At 40.6% G+C, this 17606-nt stretch overlaps 3 protein-coding genes across 6 annotated transcripts; 1 reads left to right on the forward strand and 2 right to left on the reverse strand.

Moving 5' to 3' along the window:
• Positions 1-1167: 1167 nt before the first annotated feature.
• On the reverse strand, positions 1168-4611 carry LOC135339935 (tripartite motif-containing protein 12A-like). Of its 3 annotated transcripts, none has more exons than XM_064536184.1 (8): positions 4424-4611; positions 4267-4371; positions 3059-3132; positions 2942-3006; positions 2817-2893; positions 2474-2607; positions 1770-2310; positions 1168-1647 (listed from the first exon to the last, which is right to left on the reverse strand). In XM_064536184.1, exons 1-8 carry the CDS (start codon positions 4546-4548, stop codon positions 1296-1298), a joined length of 1473 nt encoding a protein of 490 aa, XP_064392254.1. In that variant the 5' UTR covers positions 4549-4611; the 3' UTR covers positions 1168-1295. The 3 variants fall into 3 exon arrangements, with proteins under 3 accessions (XP_064392254.1, XP_064392252.1, XP_064392255.1); XM_064536182.1 differs by having other exon boundaries at positions 3059-3135; XM_064536185.1 differs by having other exon boundaries at positions 3059-3403; positions 4424-4459.
• Positions 4612-4620: 9 nt separating this feature from the next.
• On the forward strand, positions 4621-10443 carry LOC135339926 (uncharacterized). 2 transcript variants are annotated; one of them, XM_064536168.1, is made up of 2 exons: positions 4621-4779; positions 8333-10443. In XM_064536168.1, the coding sequence occupies exons 1-2, from the start codon at positions 4667-4669 to the stop codon at positions 10341-10343; spliced, it is 2124 nt and encodes a 707-aa protein (XP_064392238.1). In that variant the 5' UTR covers positions 4621-4666; the 3' UTR covers positions 10344-10443. The 2 variants fall into 2 exon arrangements, with proteins under 2 accessions (XP_064392238.1, XP_064392239.1); XM_064536169.1 differs by lacking the exon at positions 4621-4779 and adding an exon at positions 7631-7937.
• A 2876-nt stretch (positions 10444-13319) lies between these two features.
• LOC135339928 (uncharacterized) lies at positions 13320-17492 on the reverse strand. The gene is made up of 7 exons (XM_064536175.1): positions 17331-17492; positions 17108-17269; positions 15777-15953; positions 15104-15478; positions 14524-14808; positions 13929-14469; positions 13320-13821 (listed from the first exon to the last, which is right to left on the reverse strand). Exons 1-7 carry the CDS (start codon positions 17434-17436, stop codon positions 13497-13499), a joined length of 1971 nt encoding a protein of 656 aa, XP_064392245.1. The 5' UTR covers positions 17437-17492; the 3' UTR covers positions 13320-13496.
• Positions 17493-17606: the final 114 nt, after the last annotated feature.

Here is a 17606-nt window from a genome sequence, read left to right on the forward strand (position 1 = left end):
ATCCACTGAGCTACTCAGGAAAAGTTTCAGTTTTCAAGGAGCTCTCAAGTACAATGCGCTTCCTCAAGAACTCAAGAAAACAAATACAGTACCAGCGTTCAAGAACATTATACACAAACTGTTCTCTAACTGCAACTAAGCAATTATTTTTCTACATTCTTGTCTTTTGTTCATGTCTGTATAGTATACAGGACCTGCATTAAAACCCACACTGTGGATGCAGCATTTCCTGCCCAAATAAAAAGTTCTATCTATCTATCTATCTAGCCCTCTGTGTATGTTCTGTCCCTAACATGTACATGCGATGGCTTGTGGCTTTATCACTATGCTTGTGGGCGTGTAGCCCACTTGACTTTGCTGACTGTGCAGAACAAAGTTCATATGTGAGTTTGACCAGACTCAAGCTTTTAGGTTGAGGCGGGTATTCGAGACTAAATTTTGGCACTAATATTGCGCCATAGAAACCGTCTAAAGAAAGGGGCGTGGTTTCAAGTCTATGTAAGAAAGATTTGGTCCCCCTCGAATTTTTTCCCGGACACCCGCCGGACCAGACCTGGCCTCAAATCCAGGCCGATGTCCTTTTGCCTTCTGCATTGCATTGGTGACTGCAACCGCCACTGTATATACTGATCTGGTTCAGCTTGACCAGGCGTTCTTTCAGATAACGAACGGCTGGTCTCGAGGCTAATAATGGACTGGGTTGCCATTTCTTTGTGAAACCAGCGTGAAGAGTCAATTTTTTGTCATCATCGTCTGCCATGTCTACAATTGCTCAAGAATAGTATAATTATGATAATTTTCGGGGACAAAATATTTGTGGTTCAGCAATATTTAGACATTTCGTGGTTGCTTAGCTTGCACTGCAGGTAAAGGTAGGCAAGGTCACTTCATTCGTGGATAAAATATTCGTGGTCAGACCTCCAACCACGAATATTTGCCCCACGAAAATTACCCGCTATACGGTATTCAACCAAAACACTACCCTCGATTCTAGGCCACACTGAAGATGTTGAGACCTTGTGAAGGAGGCTACCAAAACACAAGCACAAAAACAGCTAGCGAAATATATAATTATGTTTGTTAAAGTATTCTACCAACCTACTACCAAGTGTGGAATAAGAATTGTTAGTGAGGGTCAAACGATCGCTCTATTGTAGCCTATATGACTTTTGGAAATTTACACTAAGTTATATATAATTATAGCATCAAAAGAATGCATATTCATAGACAGGTAATTATACTGAAGATACAGAGGTTTTCGAGATTTAAATTAAGAAATTGGCACAATTATAATATTATTGGGAATACTTCTTTCGTTTGTTAGGTGGTGTGTGAACATTTTTTCCGTCACTATCACCACTAGCAAGATTGGCTTGATGGTTATTCTCCACGGATCCTTGAGACCCAATTACATCCAGTCTTCCATGGTTTTCGATGTAAGCGAACAGCTCAGACATTGGATTGATAAAAGAAATGGAAGTATGAAGATTAGCCGAGCTCTTGGTGCCAGTGGGTATGGATTCTGCTGTTTTGAGTGTAGTGTTTAAGGTACCCAACTTTAGTAGTGCGTCTTTGGCTGAGAGGGCCTTCCAGGCTTCATACTCTGTCAGGGCACTCAGGACTTGTGACCCCTTCTCTTCTGTGGACCTAAAGTTACATACAATATTATTTATGCTTTGAAGTTACGAATGTTGACCTTAAAAATGTGCTTTTTGCGGTGTGTTTTATTCCCTGTACTCTGTCTACACACAATGGAAATCGGAACGTACCTGACATTAGTTTCAACAGAGGAATTGAGTTCTTCCATGTGCTCCTTTAACTCGCGCAATTGAGAATCCTTTCGTTTCTTAATAAGCTCCTCGAGTTCTCTGTAGGACTGTTCAATGACCTGAACCAGACCATCCTCCTGACTCCTCAGGGACTTTTGCTCATCTTTGAACAGGTCCAGCTTACTAGAGATCTCTGTAGATTTACTAACTACCTTCTTCACGGTTAGTGTTAACTGCTTCTCTACTTCCATTTTGGCATCACTCACGAGCTTACACTCATGCCCAGCGTGCTTCCCTTGATAAGCACAACCAATACAAACCAAGCAAGAGTCTACAAAGCAGTAGTAGTCCATGTTTTGCTTGTGAGACTCACAGAAATATTTTGATTTGGGGATAAAGTTACCGATCATTTGCATGACAGCGTGGTTTGGAAACCATAGCTCACGAGTGCTGCCTCCAGAGTGTTCTTGCTCACATACTGAGCATGTTATCGTAACCGGTGAGTCCGAGGTGTAGTTGTTGCATTTCTTGTCCAGGCAGTCTGTGGAAATTAAGAGTGCATGAACTATGTACATGTACTAAATACTTTTATCAAACCATGCCTAGACTAAACACACATACATGCATCTGTAGGAACAAAATTTGGGCTAGCAAGCAATGATAATTTAACTAGGGTAATTGATAGCATGAGCCTGCTGCCGTACCTGAGCAGAATGTATGCCCACACCTCAGACTCATAGGCTTCTTGCCCCCCTGTGTGTCATAGTCACAATCGCAGCCAGGGCAAGTCAGCACTGAGTTCTGACGAGCCAGCTCTCCACTGGTGCTTCTCTGGGCTCTGCAAATGTGTAGGGATCCTAGATGTGGTAGAAGGCAAACAACTACAATCTATCCAGTCTCACTAGTATAGCTAAGCGAATTAGAATCAACATGTCAAGCTCCATGTACACATATATACACTCCCCAATTTACGGCTTAGTGCTTCATAGTCAGCAGCGGGATACACTGTAGGTTACACAACAAAACAACAAATGAATAAAAACTCACTGCTGTTGAACCTCAATCTCTGCTTTCAAGACAATACTATCATTGACAATGAACCCTTTCGCTGGGTTAGTGAGATCCTAGAGAGTAGTATAAAAAATGCTAGCCAATTTCAGTCCTGCACTTACCCTTAGCTTCATAAAAGAAGAGTAACCCCAATCGGTTGAGGAGTTTGAGTAGTTATGATTAAACTCTGCATAGGTGAGGTAACGAATCATTGATTTTGTCCAAAAGAATTTCGATACCTTTTGAGTAGCTCTTCTCTGGGTTGTCATGATTGATCAGAGTTATAGTGGCTCGAGTGGGAGCAGCAGAATCACTACTATAGGGAATATTCATGTATGTAACGTGCAGTGCCACATTTTTGAGGATGAAATATTTTGCAGATTGCTAAAACTAAATATTTTGTTTTCGAGGATAAAGGTTCTAATAACCGGAAGTGAACCATGTTGTCAATGATTCCAAACTTTCGAGGTTCGAGGTCATCCACAAAAACTGACTCGGACTTTAGAATAATACATTCTGTATTAAGGAGGAAGTTAAAACTACTCTGGCGATGGATAGAGCCTCATATTCAACGCTTGGTAGACCTGAAAAAACATGGTACAAATGTCGATTTTGAATCTCTGCTAACGTAGTTGATGCTAGTTAACAAGGGCAAACATTAAATACACTTTTAAATAGTGCATATTTTAGAGCAAAAAAATTGTGTTCAGTCTGAGTGGGCACACTTAAATTAAGTGGCGCTTATGTGGAAAATTTAATATTTTAATGATGTGCAAAAGATTACAGCAGTTATGTAATTACAGTGGCACCATAATTTACGCGCTATCTCTAGAACACAATTTTTGAGGTCCTAAGAAACGCCAATCGTTGCTGCAAGAATATGTTCTGCTGAAAAGGGGTGCGAGGGCTGCTTATAATTACTACGTGCATGCATAGCTGTGCTAGCTGTATTACTGTCTAGATGCAGCTGTAAAATACAAAGACCAAAAATCAAACTGTCTATCATGCATCGACCTGCGTACCTAGTCGGGCGCCTAACGGTTGCATGGAAGGAGGTTGGGAATCAGTTTTATTCTGGCCTGTTGCGCAATAGTATTGACGTCATTCTAAGTGGATGCTAGCCAATAGCGATTATTATAGTGGGTGTTGGCCACGCCTCAGTCAATCCAGCGTGTATAAAATTTACACGTGGTAAAGTTGAGTGGGTGTAATCAGAGATACTGCAATCTGATTGGAGCTGGTGGAATCAGAACAAAACTGTGGATAGGCTTGATTCCCGACCTTCTTCAGTACAGTGCAACAGTAGAGGGCGGCAGCGCCCGACTACCGTGTACCTATGAGATTACTATATACATGTAGCTGTAGTATATAAGCGCTACTATAATTTATGTGTGCCCGTTAGACTTCACTGTAATATTTTGCACATCATTAAAAAAATTGTCCTTACAGTAAATTGGTTGACTCTGGAATTCGCTGGAGGTAGACACCTAATGGCTTTGATCTTCCTCCTTGAGAGCTGCCTGTTTGCTCCTTACGTACCACCATCATTCGCCTGTGGTCAACATTTGAATTGTTGGCATGAAATTTGAAAAGAAGAAACTCACCAGAGGTAACCATCCACCATCTGCTTGTCGCTAAGCCTCGTTCCATCCAGTTGGCTGAAATCGGACACTGTGAAACTAAATCCCCCTCTCTCTGACTCAGGCAGTGACTCTGACAGCTCTGACATCACGGCAGTTATGCAGTGTAGATGTCTAATATTTTCTAGAGTAGTGCCAATGCCCACGCGAGGCCCACGTGGCAAAAAGTTATCCTAGACACACCCACCCAGTTCCCCAGATGAGAAGATGGTTGAAGAAGAGTTAAAGCGTCTAGAGCTGTCTGGTGTTGAATTAATTGATGAGGAGCTTGGTAGGGGGTCGTATGGCTACGTTATTGGACTAAAAGTGAAGGGACTGAAGTGAGTACACAGATCCATCTACTGCACTGTACTGGTACATTAGTCTCGAATACCCGCCTCAACCTAAAAGCTTGAGTCTGGTCAAACTCACATTGAGGTTTGGTTCAAGTGTGTCCAGGAATTTCTTGGACATTTAATTGACCACAAGTGGGTGTGGAACATGAATAAAATTATAGTCTACATGAAATCATTATAGCTAACCGCCACGCAGCATGGATTGTTACTAGTACATGTAGAAGAATTAGTCCCTGACAGAAGGCGACGTAGGAAAATTCGTGGATAGAGTTGTAAGGATGTGATACTAGAACTCTCCAGACTAGCAACAGGACCTTTGGAACACCTTGTCGAAATTAACAGCCTAAATGCTCATTTATGTGAATGTGACCATCGACCATGGTTTCATGGCCCTCTAGCTCTAGCTCTGTGCAATGATGGCTTCAAGCTCAGTGTTTTTCTCGTAGGCTTTCAACTCTTAGCCTTAATTGATACACTGTCTGATATAGCCCTCTGTGTATGTTCTGTCCCTAACATTAACATGCGGTGGCTTGTGGCTTTATCACTATGCTTGTGGGCGTGTAGCCCACTTGACTTTGCTGACTGTGCAGAACAAAGTTCATATGTGAGTTTGACCAGACTCAAGCTTTTAGGTTGAGGCGGATATTCGAGACTACTGGTACATGGTATGGTACGCGGTGCACGTAGGTCTACCTGCATTATTTATAACTTGGCTGTGGTTTTTGTAGATCAAGTCGATTCACGGCACCGGATGTTGGTTATAGTAGACCTGGCAAGGAAAGGTTAAATAGCTAAGAGACGTTTCTGACATCCGGTACCGTGTATCCGACATCATCTGCCATTTTAAGCTACAGCTAAGTCTTCGAGTGTACGTACGTAGAGCTGGGAAATAATTACGTTAAGGCCGGCTAGTCTACTGTAGTTTATACCACTTTCATTTTGCCACCCTTGTTGTACAATAAATACCGTAGAAACTGGATAGGGTCAATAGCAGAGCTCTATATACGCTTATAGAGAATGTGCCTATATTATAAATGCAGTAATTTTCGAGCCCTACCCAGTAACCGGATGTCTCTGTAAAAGAGAAATGACTCGAGAGCTAGCTAGAAAGTGAACAAGCTAGGCAATTGCAAGCAGGCACCCTAACTGGATCCAATTATTAATTATCATATTGACCATAAACTGGAACAAAAGGGGTCGAAGTCCACGTCTCACATTCTCTCAGGATGATCAGACAAGGTAACAGCGCTTTCCCAGAGAGTCCTTCCAGATGGATATCACCAGCACTGTACAAGCTTGGAAAAGCGCTTCAATTCGAGTACAAAAACATGCAGTTACATGCTACTTACATGTAGCATGCACTTAAAAAAATATATGCTTATAATCGCTAATAATCCAGTTGCTACGGTACATGTAACTGTATTTGTTGCCCTTTGCTCAGAGTGTTATGTTCTTGTGCCACTTTCCCCTAATTGTTGCTACCAATTGGTCTTGTTTGTACATATATACTGTAGAATACATAATTAGTAATAAGAAAAAATAATGTCCGCGTGTCACTGTTTGAGGCTCTTTTTTAACTCTTCAATTAGTAGATCTGCAAAATTATACCATTGATTATGCGTACTAAAAATAATTATAGTACTCACTGTCTGCACTGTTTGCCCTAATCGGCATTGGTGTAGCATACTCATTGATATCTGTTATCTCTCTTCTGCCAACTAAAGGTGTATAGTAGCCTATCTCCTGTGGATATCTTTTTGCAGATCCTTCTATTTCACGTCCTGCATGGAAACAAATTGTAGTAGCTAGATCTACCGTATTTGAAATAGATCTCAATAGTTAATATCACCTGGTAGCTGTGAGTGTTTAATCCACGTCATTCTGTCAGACTCTCCACTTCCCACTCCACTGTCCCCGGTCCCTCCAGTGAAATCATTCTCTTCATCTGCCAGATTTGGTGGTGCTTGTTTTAGCAGTGCGGTTTGAGCATACTTGGTCCTTGGAAGAGGCTTGGGCTTTTGACGTCTTCTAGAGGTTTCTGGAGTGAGATCTGTGGTGTCGTGTTCAGTTTCTTGAACTGGCATTGGTGCTTGTACCATTTCGTAGTAATTTTCGTCACCAGTGACTAAGGGGGGTGGTGGTTGTACCACAGCTAGGCGCCATTCTTCAACAGGAGAGCCATTATTTGTTTCAGTGAAATCAGTCGACCCAACACTTGATCCAGATATTGCCTTTTGCATCATGCGTCTACTTTTCTCCATCACTTCAGACAATCTTTGAAATGATTTTTGCACCTCCACGACATGTACACATCTGCTCTTGTACTGCTCAAGTATGCTCTCAGTTTTAATAACAGCTTTTGTCAAAGTGTTCAATACCGTAAATGTTTTCGTTTTCATTACAGCTAGCATTTTTTCAAATTCTTATATGTTTTCTGGTGCTGGATTTTCAATTTTATCATGATGTCCTTTTTTCAGCTTATAGTGCTCTTTAACTTCTTCTTTGTAGCGCTGCTCAGCTTTGTACTGCTGTACTTTTTTGATTGCTTCATTTTTTTTGGCTTTCTTCAAAATCTCTATGAGACCATCTGGATTGAGAGGACCAAAGCTCCCTCGTCCTTGTAGGAGGTGTAATAGTTCCACATGAAAATCTTCACGGTCAGAAGTAATCATAGATTTAGGAAGTTGCTCTGCATGGGCTATCTTGATGCAGTCAGTTTTGGACAGATCGTCGGATACATCATTTAGCAGCCAGCCAAAGTTTGTTCTAAGCTTATCAGATGGTATTGTTGCCATTGCGTTTTTCAGTTACTTAGTAATGATGAGCAAAAGAACTATCTGTTTTATACATTGTTGTTTGTTGTTTGTGCACTTATACAGTATACGTCATTATAATGATATTCAATACTGATGTGACTGCAAAGATTCATGTTTACATTCAGTGCTACATAAATTCATTGTGACTTGACGTAAGACAGTAGATCCCCACCAACTTTCTCACTACATTCATTGCTCTCAATCAGGATGTATAACCAGCTTGCACATTCCTGAACATAATTTACTGTGCAGTACATGCAACTGTTTATGAAACTTACACAAGAGTTAATCTACTGTATCAGAACTTCATGTAAATAGTTCCTGCCTGTAAGTTCTGGTGGCGATTCTGTAACGATTTTGATTAGGTGAAAGAGGCTTCTCAATCCTAATGGACTTACATATAATTCATTGGGGAGATGGAGACGGAAGTGTATAAGGGTATAGTGTCTTTGGTAGCAATGGGGTTACTCATTTTCTTTCCAACATAGTTTGGTGCGTGTATACTCACGAAAATATGCCTACCCTTTCTTAAAACTTGAGGGCTGGCCGTATATTTGAGAACTGCAAAACATGCTCAAAAGTACGTATAGGCCCATCTGCATGTTGCTATTTGTCGAGCCTAATCTATGGTAGCAGCGAATTTAAATAGTACTGTCTCTAATTTTGCTATCAGGTATACTGAAAATTATTGTTAGCTCAACCTATATCCATTTGTTTTTCAGATGTGCTGGAAAGAGCCTACATCACACCTTCTTTGAAGGCATTACGACTAAAGAAAGGTGTCGAATTACAAGTATTTTTGCAAATGAGTGTATTCAGCATTCGAAACTTCACCACCCAAACATAGTGCAGTGCCTTGGTGTCTACACTCCCCAAAATTCCGATTTGCCAATGCTTGTAATGGAATATATGCCCCTTACTCTCACCCACTGCTTGGAAAAGTACGCCCACATACCGTCTTCGATTAAGTATCGCATACTATTGGGAGTTTCATCTGGCTTGTACTTCCTTCACGATCAAGACCCACCAATTGTGCACCGAGATTTGACATCCAACAACGTTTTGCTCTCAGAGTCTTTGCAAGCAAAGATTGCAGATTTTGGTGTGTCTCGAATAATTTCTGCTGATAAACGAATGTCTAGTCTTACTACAGCCCCCGGTGCCACTGTTTACATGCCTCCCGAAGCGTTAATCGCTAACCCAAAGTATGACAAGCAGCTGGACATTTTCTCACTCGGTGTGCTGATTGTTCACGTTGGAGTTCAAGCCCTGCCAGCCCCTAACATTGCACCTACAAAGGTTGATGAGAAGGATCGGAATAAAGTGGTTGGAGTGTCTGAAGTAGAGCGACGAGCAACATTTTTAGATAAGATGAAGAGTGAAATTGTTCTTTGTTCATTAGCCCGGAGTTGCCTTAGCAATGATCCTCGACAGCGCCCTTCAATCTTCCACATCATTTCTCAACTTGAAATTCTATTGTCTGCAAATGCAAGTGAGTTCCCTTTTTCCAATACGCTCGAAGCTGCTCAGCTATTGGAACAGAGTCTAATATCAGAAGATACGCTGAAAACACAGGCGCAGTACCTCCACTCTCAGTTGACCGCTGTACTAGAAGATGTACAAGGCGTAGACAGCGTTTCCATATCAAGCATTTCCAGCCAAATCAAATTTCTCACGAAAGTAGCTAGTGAAATGGCATGTAGCAATGCTTCTGTTGTAAATGGCAGTCGATTTGTTTTTAACTACAAGCACCCATCAGCTGAAAAGTGCTTAGTTCAAATGTCAAAAATTCAGAATTCTGCAGAATTGGCTTTAGTTTTGCAGCCTCCAGTGAATATGAGGTTCTCAGGAACGTACGTGAGAACTATCGCATCAAATTTGGTAAAAGCTTGGGGCGTGGCAGTTAGTGAGACGGGTAATTTGTTTGTTGTTGATAACAATGGTTGGGACAGTGTACGCTCCTATGATTCAAGTGGTGTGTATTCTGTTCTTGTTCACTCTGCTGGGAGGTTAGAGTTTAATCCACCGGAATTAAAGTGCTGGCATCCTACTACAGTTGCACTCATGAGTAATGACATCTTGATTGTTGCAGACAGTGGAAATAAGCGCCTTATTAAGCTGTGTCTGCCCCGACATCCTTCTGGTGAAGTCACCGTTATAGCAAAGTCAAAGAAAGGTCTGTTTGAAATATCAGAGTTTTCCTATTTGTCTGTCAGTGCCCCGATGCAAGACAGCCCTGTGGGTATTGCCATCTCAAAACTAGGTTCGGTATTTGTCTGCGATCGAGCAAATCATCGATTGCTAGTCCTAAGCAGTGACCTTGTTCTATTGCGTATGTTTGGTTCCAAAGGTACAGGTCCTGAACAGTTTATCCATCCATGGGATGTTGCTTTTGATAGCCGCTCCAACCTCTATATTTCTGATTGCAGTAACAGTTGTATCAAAGTTTTCACATATAATTTGAAACCACTCCGTACGATCGGTAGCGCTGGTAGTGCTCTTGATAATCTTCGAGGACCAACTGGAATTTGTATTGATTCTGAAGATTTTTTGTATGTAGCCGACAAAGATCATCGTAGAGTTTATGTTTTTGATACTGCCGGTAATTTCAAGATGTATTTCTCGGGATCTCCAAACGGACTGTTTACAAAACCCCTTGGAGTAGCTGTTGATCATGAAGGCTTTGTCTATGTGAGCGATGGAGAGGGAGGACGAGTGGAGGTGTTTACTTAACTGAACTATAATTATATCAAGCCTGACTTGCATGTGCATGTGCTGTGTTTTATACTGAACACCTGTATATATAATTATATATAATTATATTATGATATAATTATAATTACATCCTGGGTGCATGCATGTGCTTTAGATGTACATGGTCGGGGTGTACGAACTAACGGACAAATCTGACTGTTATCTGTTATACATGATAGCTATACGTGCTTTAGTCCACAGAATTTGTTCATTGCTTGGTAACGTCACAGGAGCCCATAATTAATAACAGGGCAGCATATCCATGTATAAGTTAAGTGTAATGCCCTGTTTTCACAACTCTGATGCTTATTTGGTACAGACCTTGTCACCCGGCTCACTGGCAGAAAGTACACTCATTATACTGATTAGCAAGCATCCGCCTCAATTCAATGGCATAAAAGACACAAAGCACCCTCAATGTATGAAAACACACCCTCATTGCTAATCTTGACACTACATGTATAAGTATAATATCACACCAGAGTAATACCATGCAGGAGCACATTACATTCTGTAATGTGCTCCTGGTATACCTATATATATATCTACTGAGCTAATTATTCGCTTCATTTAGTAGCCTAAGACTTGCCGTATAGCGGGAAATTTTCATGGAGTGCAAAATTTCGCATTTTTCGAGGGCAGAAAAAAAAACAAGGATAAACTCCCATGCACCGTTGCATGTACATGTAGAAGCGATATGGGGCTCCCCCCATTTCGGGGCCCCCAGGCCTTAAAACTCTAGCGAGTTTGGCCCCCCCACAGCCCTATTTCACTAGCGCTTTGAGTAGTCTTGCACCAGCCCCGATCGACCTAGCGTTCAAATAGAAAACATCCGGGGCTGGCTGTGCGAGACTACGCTTTGTGGCCCCTCCAGCGCGGGATATGGGGCCCCTACTTATAACTTGCAGTGTAGATGGTATCTACGCTTGTAGCCTCAGCCTCATGGTAGATGGTATCTACGCTTGTAGCCTCAGCCTCATGCTCTAAGTATATCTAAATGTCCCTTGCTGGCTAGATCTTGCACAGTGCTTACTCATAATTATGTCCAAGCGTTTGATATAACACCATTCATGACTATTAATGTTAGGCTAGATCTTAGGAAAGAGGATTATTCCATGGACAATAGTAGATAGTAGATTTATTCACGAACGTTTTCAACTGTGTTTTCTGAAGCAAAGGCTGGCAAGTACGACTCAATTCCTGTGTGTGATGAACTAAAGACAGCCACTGTCAAGCAAGTTTTGGTTGGAAGTACCGTTAGCAATCTGATGGTTGTTGGTGAGAAACAGTCTGTGTTCACCATATGCCAAGAATTTGGAAAGTTTGTTGAGTTCAGAGCTGAATTGTTGGAGAAGCAAAATGTTTCCACAAGAAATGCTTTTGATGTCATGGCAATGGCCCAGAGACAAGTACAGTTTGGTGACAATGGAGTTCCTTCGAAGATACTGGAGAGAACAAGCAAAGACAGGCTGTTTAATGACTTGATACAGTTGATGAAAGACATCAATGTCAAGTGGAGTGATCCTAAGGCGTTTGGTGTTCCATTCTTGAAAAAGCTTACTGAAATACTTTGGTATATTGATGGCCATCATCATACAATTGCTGAAAGCGCTCCTCCAATTCCGAGTGTATTCTCAACATTCACTGGCTACAATTGTCCTGAAAAGTACAAGCACCGGAAAAGGACACAGGATAACTTGCGATCTTCAGAGTTTAGTTTTCATTCTCTGACCCTATGTGATTTTGTGCAAGCAAGTTGGTTTAAGAAAGACCAATTTAAACAGTTAAGGCAAGCCACAGAAGCTTTGATAGTCTGCTTACAGTCGTACGCATCTTTTCTCCAGGAAAAACTAAAATATCAAAAACTTCACCATAATTCTACAATGCACGAAGATTTGTCGCATGTTGATCATAATTATCCAGAAATCTTCACAAACTGTTCCTTCGATTCTCATTCCACTGGACAATGAACTTGTATCTAGAGAACCCTTGATTGATTGATGTTGTGTACTCCAGATTCAGTTTTTAATATGAGTGATAATAATTAAGATTGTGCCTAGTAGCCATACGAGGGAATACGTGTAAAGCTGACTACTGTACTGTGTGTGTGTCTGTAACTGCTCAACGGTTGCAATGCGACGAAACTAACAGCTTCTATAGGCTTCTAGCCACGTTCTCTTGGATTTTGTTTCGTGGGTTTGCAAACTAAAGCATGGGTAGCTAGTTTGACTCACAACAGTGAAGGCTGTTACATGCAGTCTCTTCAGAATCTTTCATCGGTTCGCATGAACTTTTTATTCAACTTATGAGTTAGCCTTGCACTAAATAGCTGTTTGTTAGCTACAAAAGTCAGAAAAGAGCTGCAAAGTTAGCTGCATGCGGATGTAGGACTAGGACCAGAATTCATCAAGCCATCTGTTTCCATTCCTCTTCTTATAATGACTGTGTTCAGTGTCAACAAATAACATAAAACATTATACAAAGCAAACTAATTACCTCTTCTATGTATATACACTCCATTGAGCGAAAGCAAAATATGGCGAGAGCATTAGTACAGCGCAGCTTGCAACACTCGTGATAGCATTAAACTTTACACATTAATCACACAACTTAAATCAATCTTAAAAACATTACCCAGGACTCCTTCAAGCCAAACAAATGGTTCAACAGGTTAGTCCTACAGTCTTGCCCTGATGAACATTATTTTCCGCTACCAGCGAAAGGTTGCTGTGAAATAACGAGAACTGACACAGTTCACGACAAAAATTAAAAGTTGTTGACAGAGGACATTATACAGGATTTTGAAGTAGGGGAAATAAGAAAAGTAACCAGAAAATTTTGAAAAAAAGGTCAACTGTTATTCCAATACCCCAGCTATGGACACTTGAATGCAAATTTTAGAGGGGGGTATCCCCTGTTACCCCCCCCCCCGTATGACACCTAGGAACTGAGATCTTATAAAATAAGCATTTCAATTGAGAGCTTTGTGTACAACCATTGTTATGAGTGTAAATTTCATAGTGTTATGGATATAATTTTATAAGTCTGTACAATTTCAGTGTGTAGAAATAATTATGTCACCCGTAGTAGTAAGAAACACACAAATAATTGGTTCCACAAATCATTAATGTCTTAATTAGCTACTGGGAACTTCCCAAACTGCAACTGGGAATATCTCACTGAGCCACCGTAGACAGGATTCTTGACAGTGGTGATGTTCCCCGATATAGTGCTGTATGCATTTTCCTCTGAATCGTGTGGTTCAGCCTGTGATCGAGCGTTTGGCTGTGTGATTTCATCAATACTTGCATAAAATGAGTCCTTGTTATCAGCATTTATCTCAGGAGTAGGCATATGTGAGCCATATACAGGGTTGTCTGCTACAGAATCTTGCCTAGGCTTGTGTACATCATAGGATGGGTTAAAGCTGGTAATGTCATCATCGTTTGATCCAGATCTGCGTATTCAAAGCAATAATTATAGTCATGTGTGAGTGTTATAGTGGGTATTACTAGATCTAGGCCATTATTACGTGGAACCAAATCATCTTAAATTTTACTACACCTTGTTCTCCCTCTAGAGCAAGATATCACCCACGCTCCCACTACTGCCACGAGAATTAGAAGGGCAAGTAACATTCCTGCTCCAAGTAGAATGAGCAGCCAAAAGAAATTGTTACATGAGTCGGACCTAGAAGAGGAAGAGGCATTAGTGACAGTGAAGTCACAGCGTTGATCGACATGATTTAACACTTGAAGTAAATTGGTTGTCTCATAGTAGAGGGTAATGCAACATTGGTAGTTTGTAGATGGTTGCAGCTGATACAGAGAGTTTTCGAACAACCCATAAGAAGATTGAACAGCAACACTTTGACTAGAAGTTGAACCAGAATCAGTAGAACAACTCATATCAAACTTTTTGATACTTTGAATGGTACTGAAGTTGAATGTTACAAAAGTTGAGTTGGCAGTTAGTAGGATAGGAAAGTTTTGTTGTGTTGATGCTTGCACCAGATTTTCTCTCAGCGTGAACCACTGGTCGTTACTGCATATATCAAGTGTTATATCATTCTTATTTAAGAGTCGTGTTTCACCATCTCTGCAAACTGATTAATTTATATTATTGGTACATGTATTAATGATATAACAGTTTAATATACCTGAAATTATGATTTGAAAGCTGTCCTCACTCAGTATATTCTTTGCTATACATTCGTATGTACCCGAGTCTAATTTTCCCTTATCGTATATTCTTAGTTTGTTCCTGTACACTGCTGTCAAAGGATCAATCACTTCTTGCGAGAATATGTATTTTCCCATACTAGGTAAATCTATTTGGACGTTGTCTTTTGACCAAATAAGGTTTGTTGCAGGTCCACCCGTTGTGTTGCATTCTAACGTCTGTGTTAGTCTGTCATATGTTAAGTTTGACACAGTCACACTTCCTGCATAGACAAAAATGTGCTTTGTACTAGCTGTCACGATTATGGTCCATTGTACATTTAACAATTGAGCTACGATTTAAATAGAACAATTAGGACCTCGTGAGTATTGTTTAAATCTAGCGTGTACATGCATGCCCTGCAATTTCATCACACAGGTGCTTGCTTACGCAAGAAAATGTGACAGTAACAGTCATACAAGCATTGTAAAATATTGTTGAGATAGCAAAGCTCCAAGATTCATTAGCAGCAGGAATTGAACATACATGTGGGTGGCAATTTATATGTTATTCCGTACCTTTACTTGATGACGTGTTACTGTAAATTCCCACATAAACACTCTGCATCACATTTTGTTGGTCAGGTACTTGACAACAATAAATGCCTGGTTCGAACACTCCCCCTTGATACTTCAATTTAACTGTTTGATTATCCCCTTTACTTACAAACATCTCATTGGAGCTGTCAGTCGACACAATGCTTCCGTTGGGGAAAATCCAGTGACCGTTGACATTTCCTTGCGATGCACTTTTGTCTGTTATGCAATTAAGAGCATTGCCTTGAAATACGTCATTCTGAACAGTGTTATTCCTCCCATCATCATCACCTATGTCCTCAATAAAGACGACACTGTTATTGCCGTAGAGTCGACCACCTAGTACTATCAGCACACCTGTGTTCGTGAATACCAGTAGTAAACATAGTATACATATCTATGTTGACCGTCTTAATTAACTATGTACAGTACAGTACAGTATGGTTTGTTTTTCTACAACTTTTGCAAGTGAAAACCTTCATTTGCAAATGAGTAGACAATTTACAATCTGGTACAAAAGTCTATAAAATGCTCAGTACTAGGTGTCACGCTGGCAGGCTTGAATCACCTATACCTATATACGGTATATTATAGCTGTGTACATACCAATTAATGCTGCCATGAAATATGTATCAACAATGGCAGCACAGTTTACCTTCGGGTCTCATACAAATAACCCCTGCATCTTCTCTATGATCGCAACTTGTATCTGTTGGGCACTCAAAGAGTGTGTCCTCAGCTCCAGAGCAATTTAGGTATTGAAGAAACACTGGACCAATTGCTTCTCCATATGAAATGCCACCACTAACAACACCCTGGACTGCCGTAGCACCTGTGGTGTACGCAATTTGGTAATAATGTTGAACAATGATTAATTACTACCGTAATACCTCTAATCAAGGCGACCCTCCAAATATGCGACACCCTCGAGCTCAAATTTTCTGACCTCTAAAAGCAGCAACAATTATTTTTTAATGTCGCATCTTAAAGGAGGTAAATGTGGCCACACCCTAGCCTCGATTCTAGCCCACTGGAAACTACATTTCTAAGCAGCTAGAAATCGAGGAAAGTAGACTGAGTAGAGCTACCTCTAATTAGACGCGACCCTCTAAATAAGCGACACCAGGTCTTCAAATAATTGTTCAACCTTCAAAAGAAGCGACCGCCTTAAAAAGTGTCGCCGATCTTACGGTAATCCTAACCAGGACTATGCATAGTATTGCGGATTCACTATCGTATAATCACATTTCCTGGTTTGTAATGTGCTAAGTGCTTTAATCGCATCTTGTCCTATTATTCACTGTGATTCGTACAGTGATTAATCGCGTATTAGTAATTGCACGTCGTCATTAACGACGTGCAATTACTGCCTTGACGACTGCACGTTCGAATAATGGCCGCGGCAATTTTTTTTACTGAAACTGCAGCTAAAAATGTCCTTAAAACTGCATCACAAACGATTAACAATCAATAGTATGGCTACTCGTGCAATTTGCGCCGAGTGCTATTAACCCATATTGCACTCTTATAGCCATACTATTAATTATACTAATCATCATTAAGGGCGTATAAAAAGATACAATACATGTAACTGACATCAATCCTACGTGCGAGCAGAAACTAAAGCCACAGACTGCGCGGATACACTATGTACTGTACACTGAATAGAATTAATATTACCAAGGGCTTATATAATTATAAAGTTCTAGAAGATTTTTCTTCATGCGCCCTTGAAAGTACTTTTCCACCGCATGACCCTCTCTCTTTTTTATACGCCCTTGCAATTGGTACAATGAGTAATGTTAGCAGCACTTAGCGGTTTGTATGGCAATGTTTGCACATAGCTAGACGATATATACAGAATCCGCTCTATCTCCTCATGTGCTCCTGTCCTAACCATATAACTCTTCATTAAGAATCCAGTTGCAGTTCTTGTCTAACCACTGAGGCGGCAGAGTTACGTACCACACATTCATGTACATGTACCTTGACTTGAGAATCCCAACTGCTTACAGACCACATTCGCATCATTGTCATCAAATCCATCGTCACATACTGTTCCCCATTCATTGTGGATACATACCTCTAGCCTACCCTCCAGGAAGGACACCTTATCAGCAAGCCGGATGGCACCATTGTCACAAATTTCTGCATAAAATCATTGGAACATGCCTTGAATATAATTATTATGCTTGATCAAAAAGTTCACCTGAATTAACTGTCACCACAGTGCAGAGAAGAGCGATCAGACAAATGGTGTTTAACTTGGTATTCATTTCAATCTGTTGCAACAATTTTTTTTGTTTCATACACATTCCTTCATTACTTTTATACCAATAAACTGCAACGGTACGGTGCGTCACTGTCTGTCATTCATACTCAGTAACAATTACAGTCTAAGTTTGTACAAGTGTCCATTCCATTGTATTCCTTACTATATTTAATTATGTTTATAGTTAACCGAATGTTTTGCGAGCATCAAACA

This window comes from Halichondria panicea, chromosome 8 (genome assembly GCF_963675165.1).
Source record: "Halichondria panicea chromosome 8, odHalPani1.1, whole genome shotgun sequence".
Classification (NCBI taxonomy): domain Eukaryota; kingdom Metazoa; phylum Porifera; class Demospongiae; order Suberitida; family Halichondriidae; genus Halichondria; species Halichondria panicea.

Bases quoted from the DNA above. Each gene is read 5' to 3' on its own strand.
- LOC135339935 (XM_064536182.1), bottom strand. From the start codon at position 4,548: ATGTCAGAGCTGTCAGAGTCACTGCCTGAGTCAGAGAGAGGGGGATTT. The intron at 4,372-4,423 runs GTGAGTTTCTTC...TGTTGACCACAG, and splicing joins ATGGTGGATGGTTACCTCTG to GCGAATGATGGTGGTACGTA. The intron at 2,311-2,473 runs GTACGGCAGCAG...TAATTTCCACAG, and splicing joins TGGGCATACATTCTGCTCAG to ACTGCCTGGACAAGAAATGC.
- LOC135339926 (XM_064536168.1), top strand. From the start codon at position 4,667: ATGGTTGAAGAAGAGTTAAAGCGTCTAGAGCTGTCTGGTGTTGAATTA. The intron at 4,780-8,332 runs GTGAGTACACAG...TTTGTTTTTCAG, and splicing joins CTAAAAGTGAAGGGACTGAA to ATGTGCTGGAAAGAGCCTAC.
- LOC135339928 (XM_064536175.1), bottom strand. From the start codon at position 17,436: ATGTGTATGAAACAAAAAAAATTGTTGCAACAGATTGAAATGAATACC. The intron at 14,809-15,103 runs GTACGGAATAAC...TTGTCTATGCAG, and splicing joins TAACACGTCATCAAGTAAAG to GAAGTGTGACTGTGTCAAAC. The intron at 14,470-14,523 runs GTATATTAAACT...TAAATTAATCAG, and splicing joins CTTTCAAATCATAATTTCAG to TTTGCAGAGATGGTGAAACA.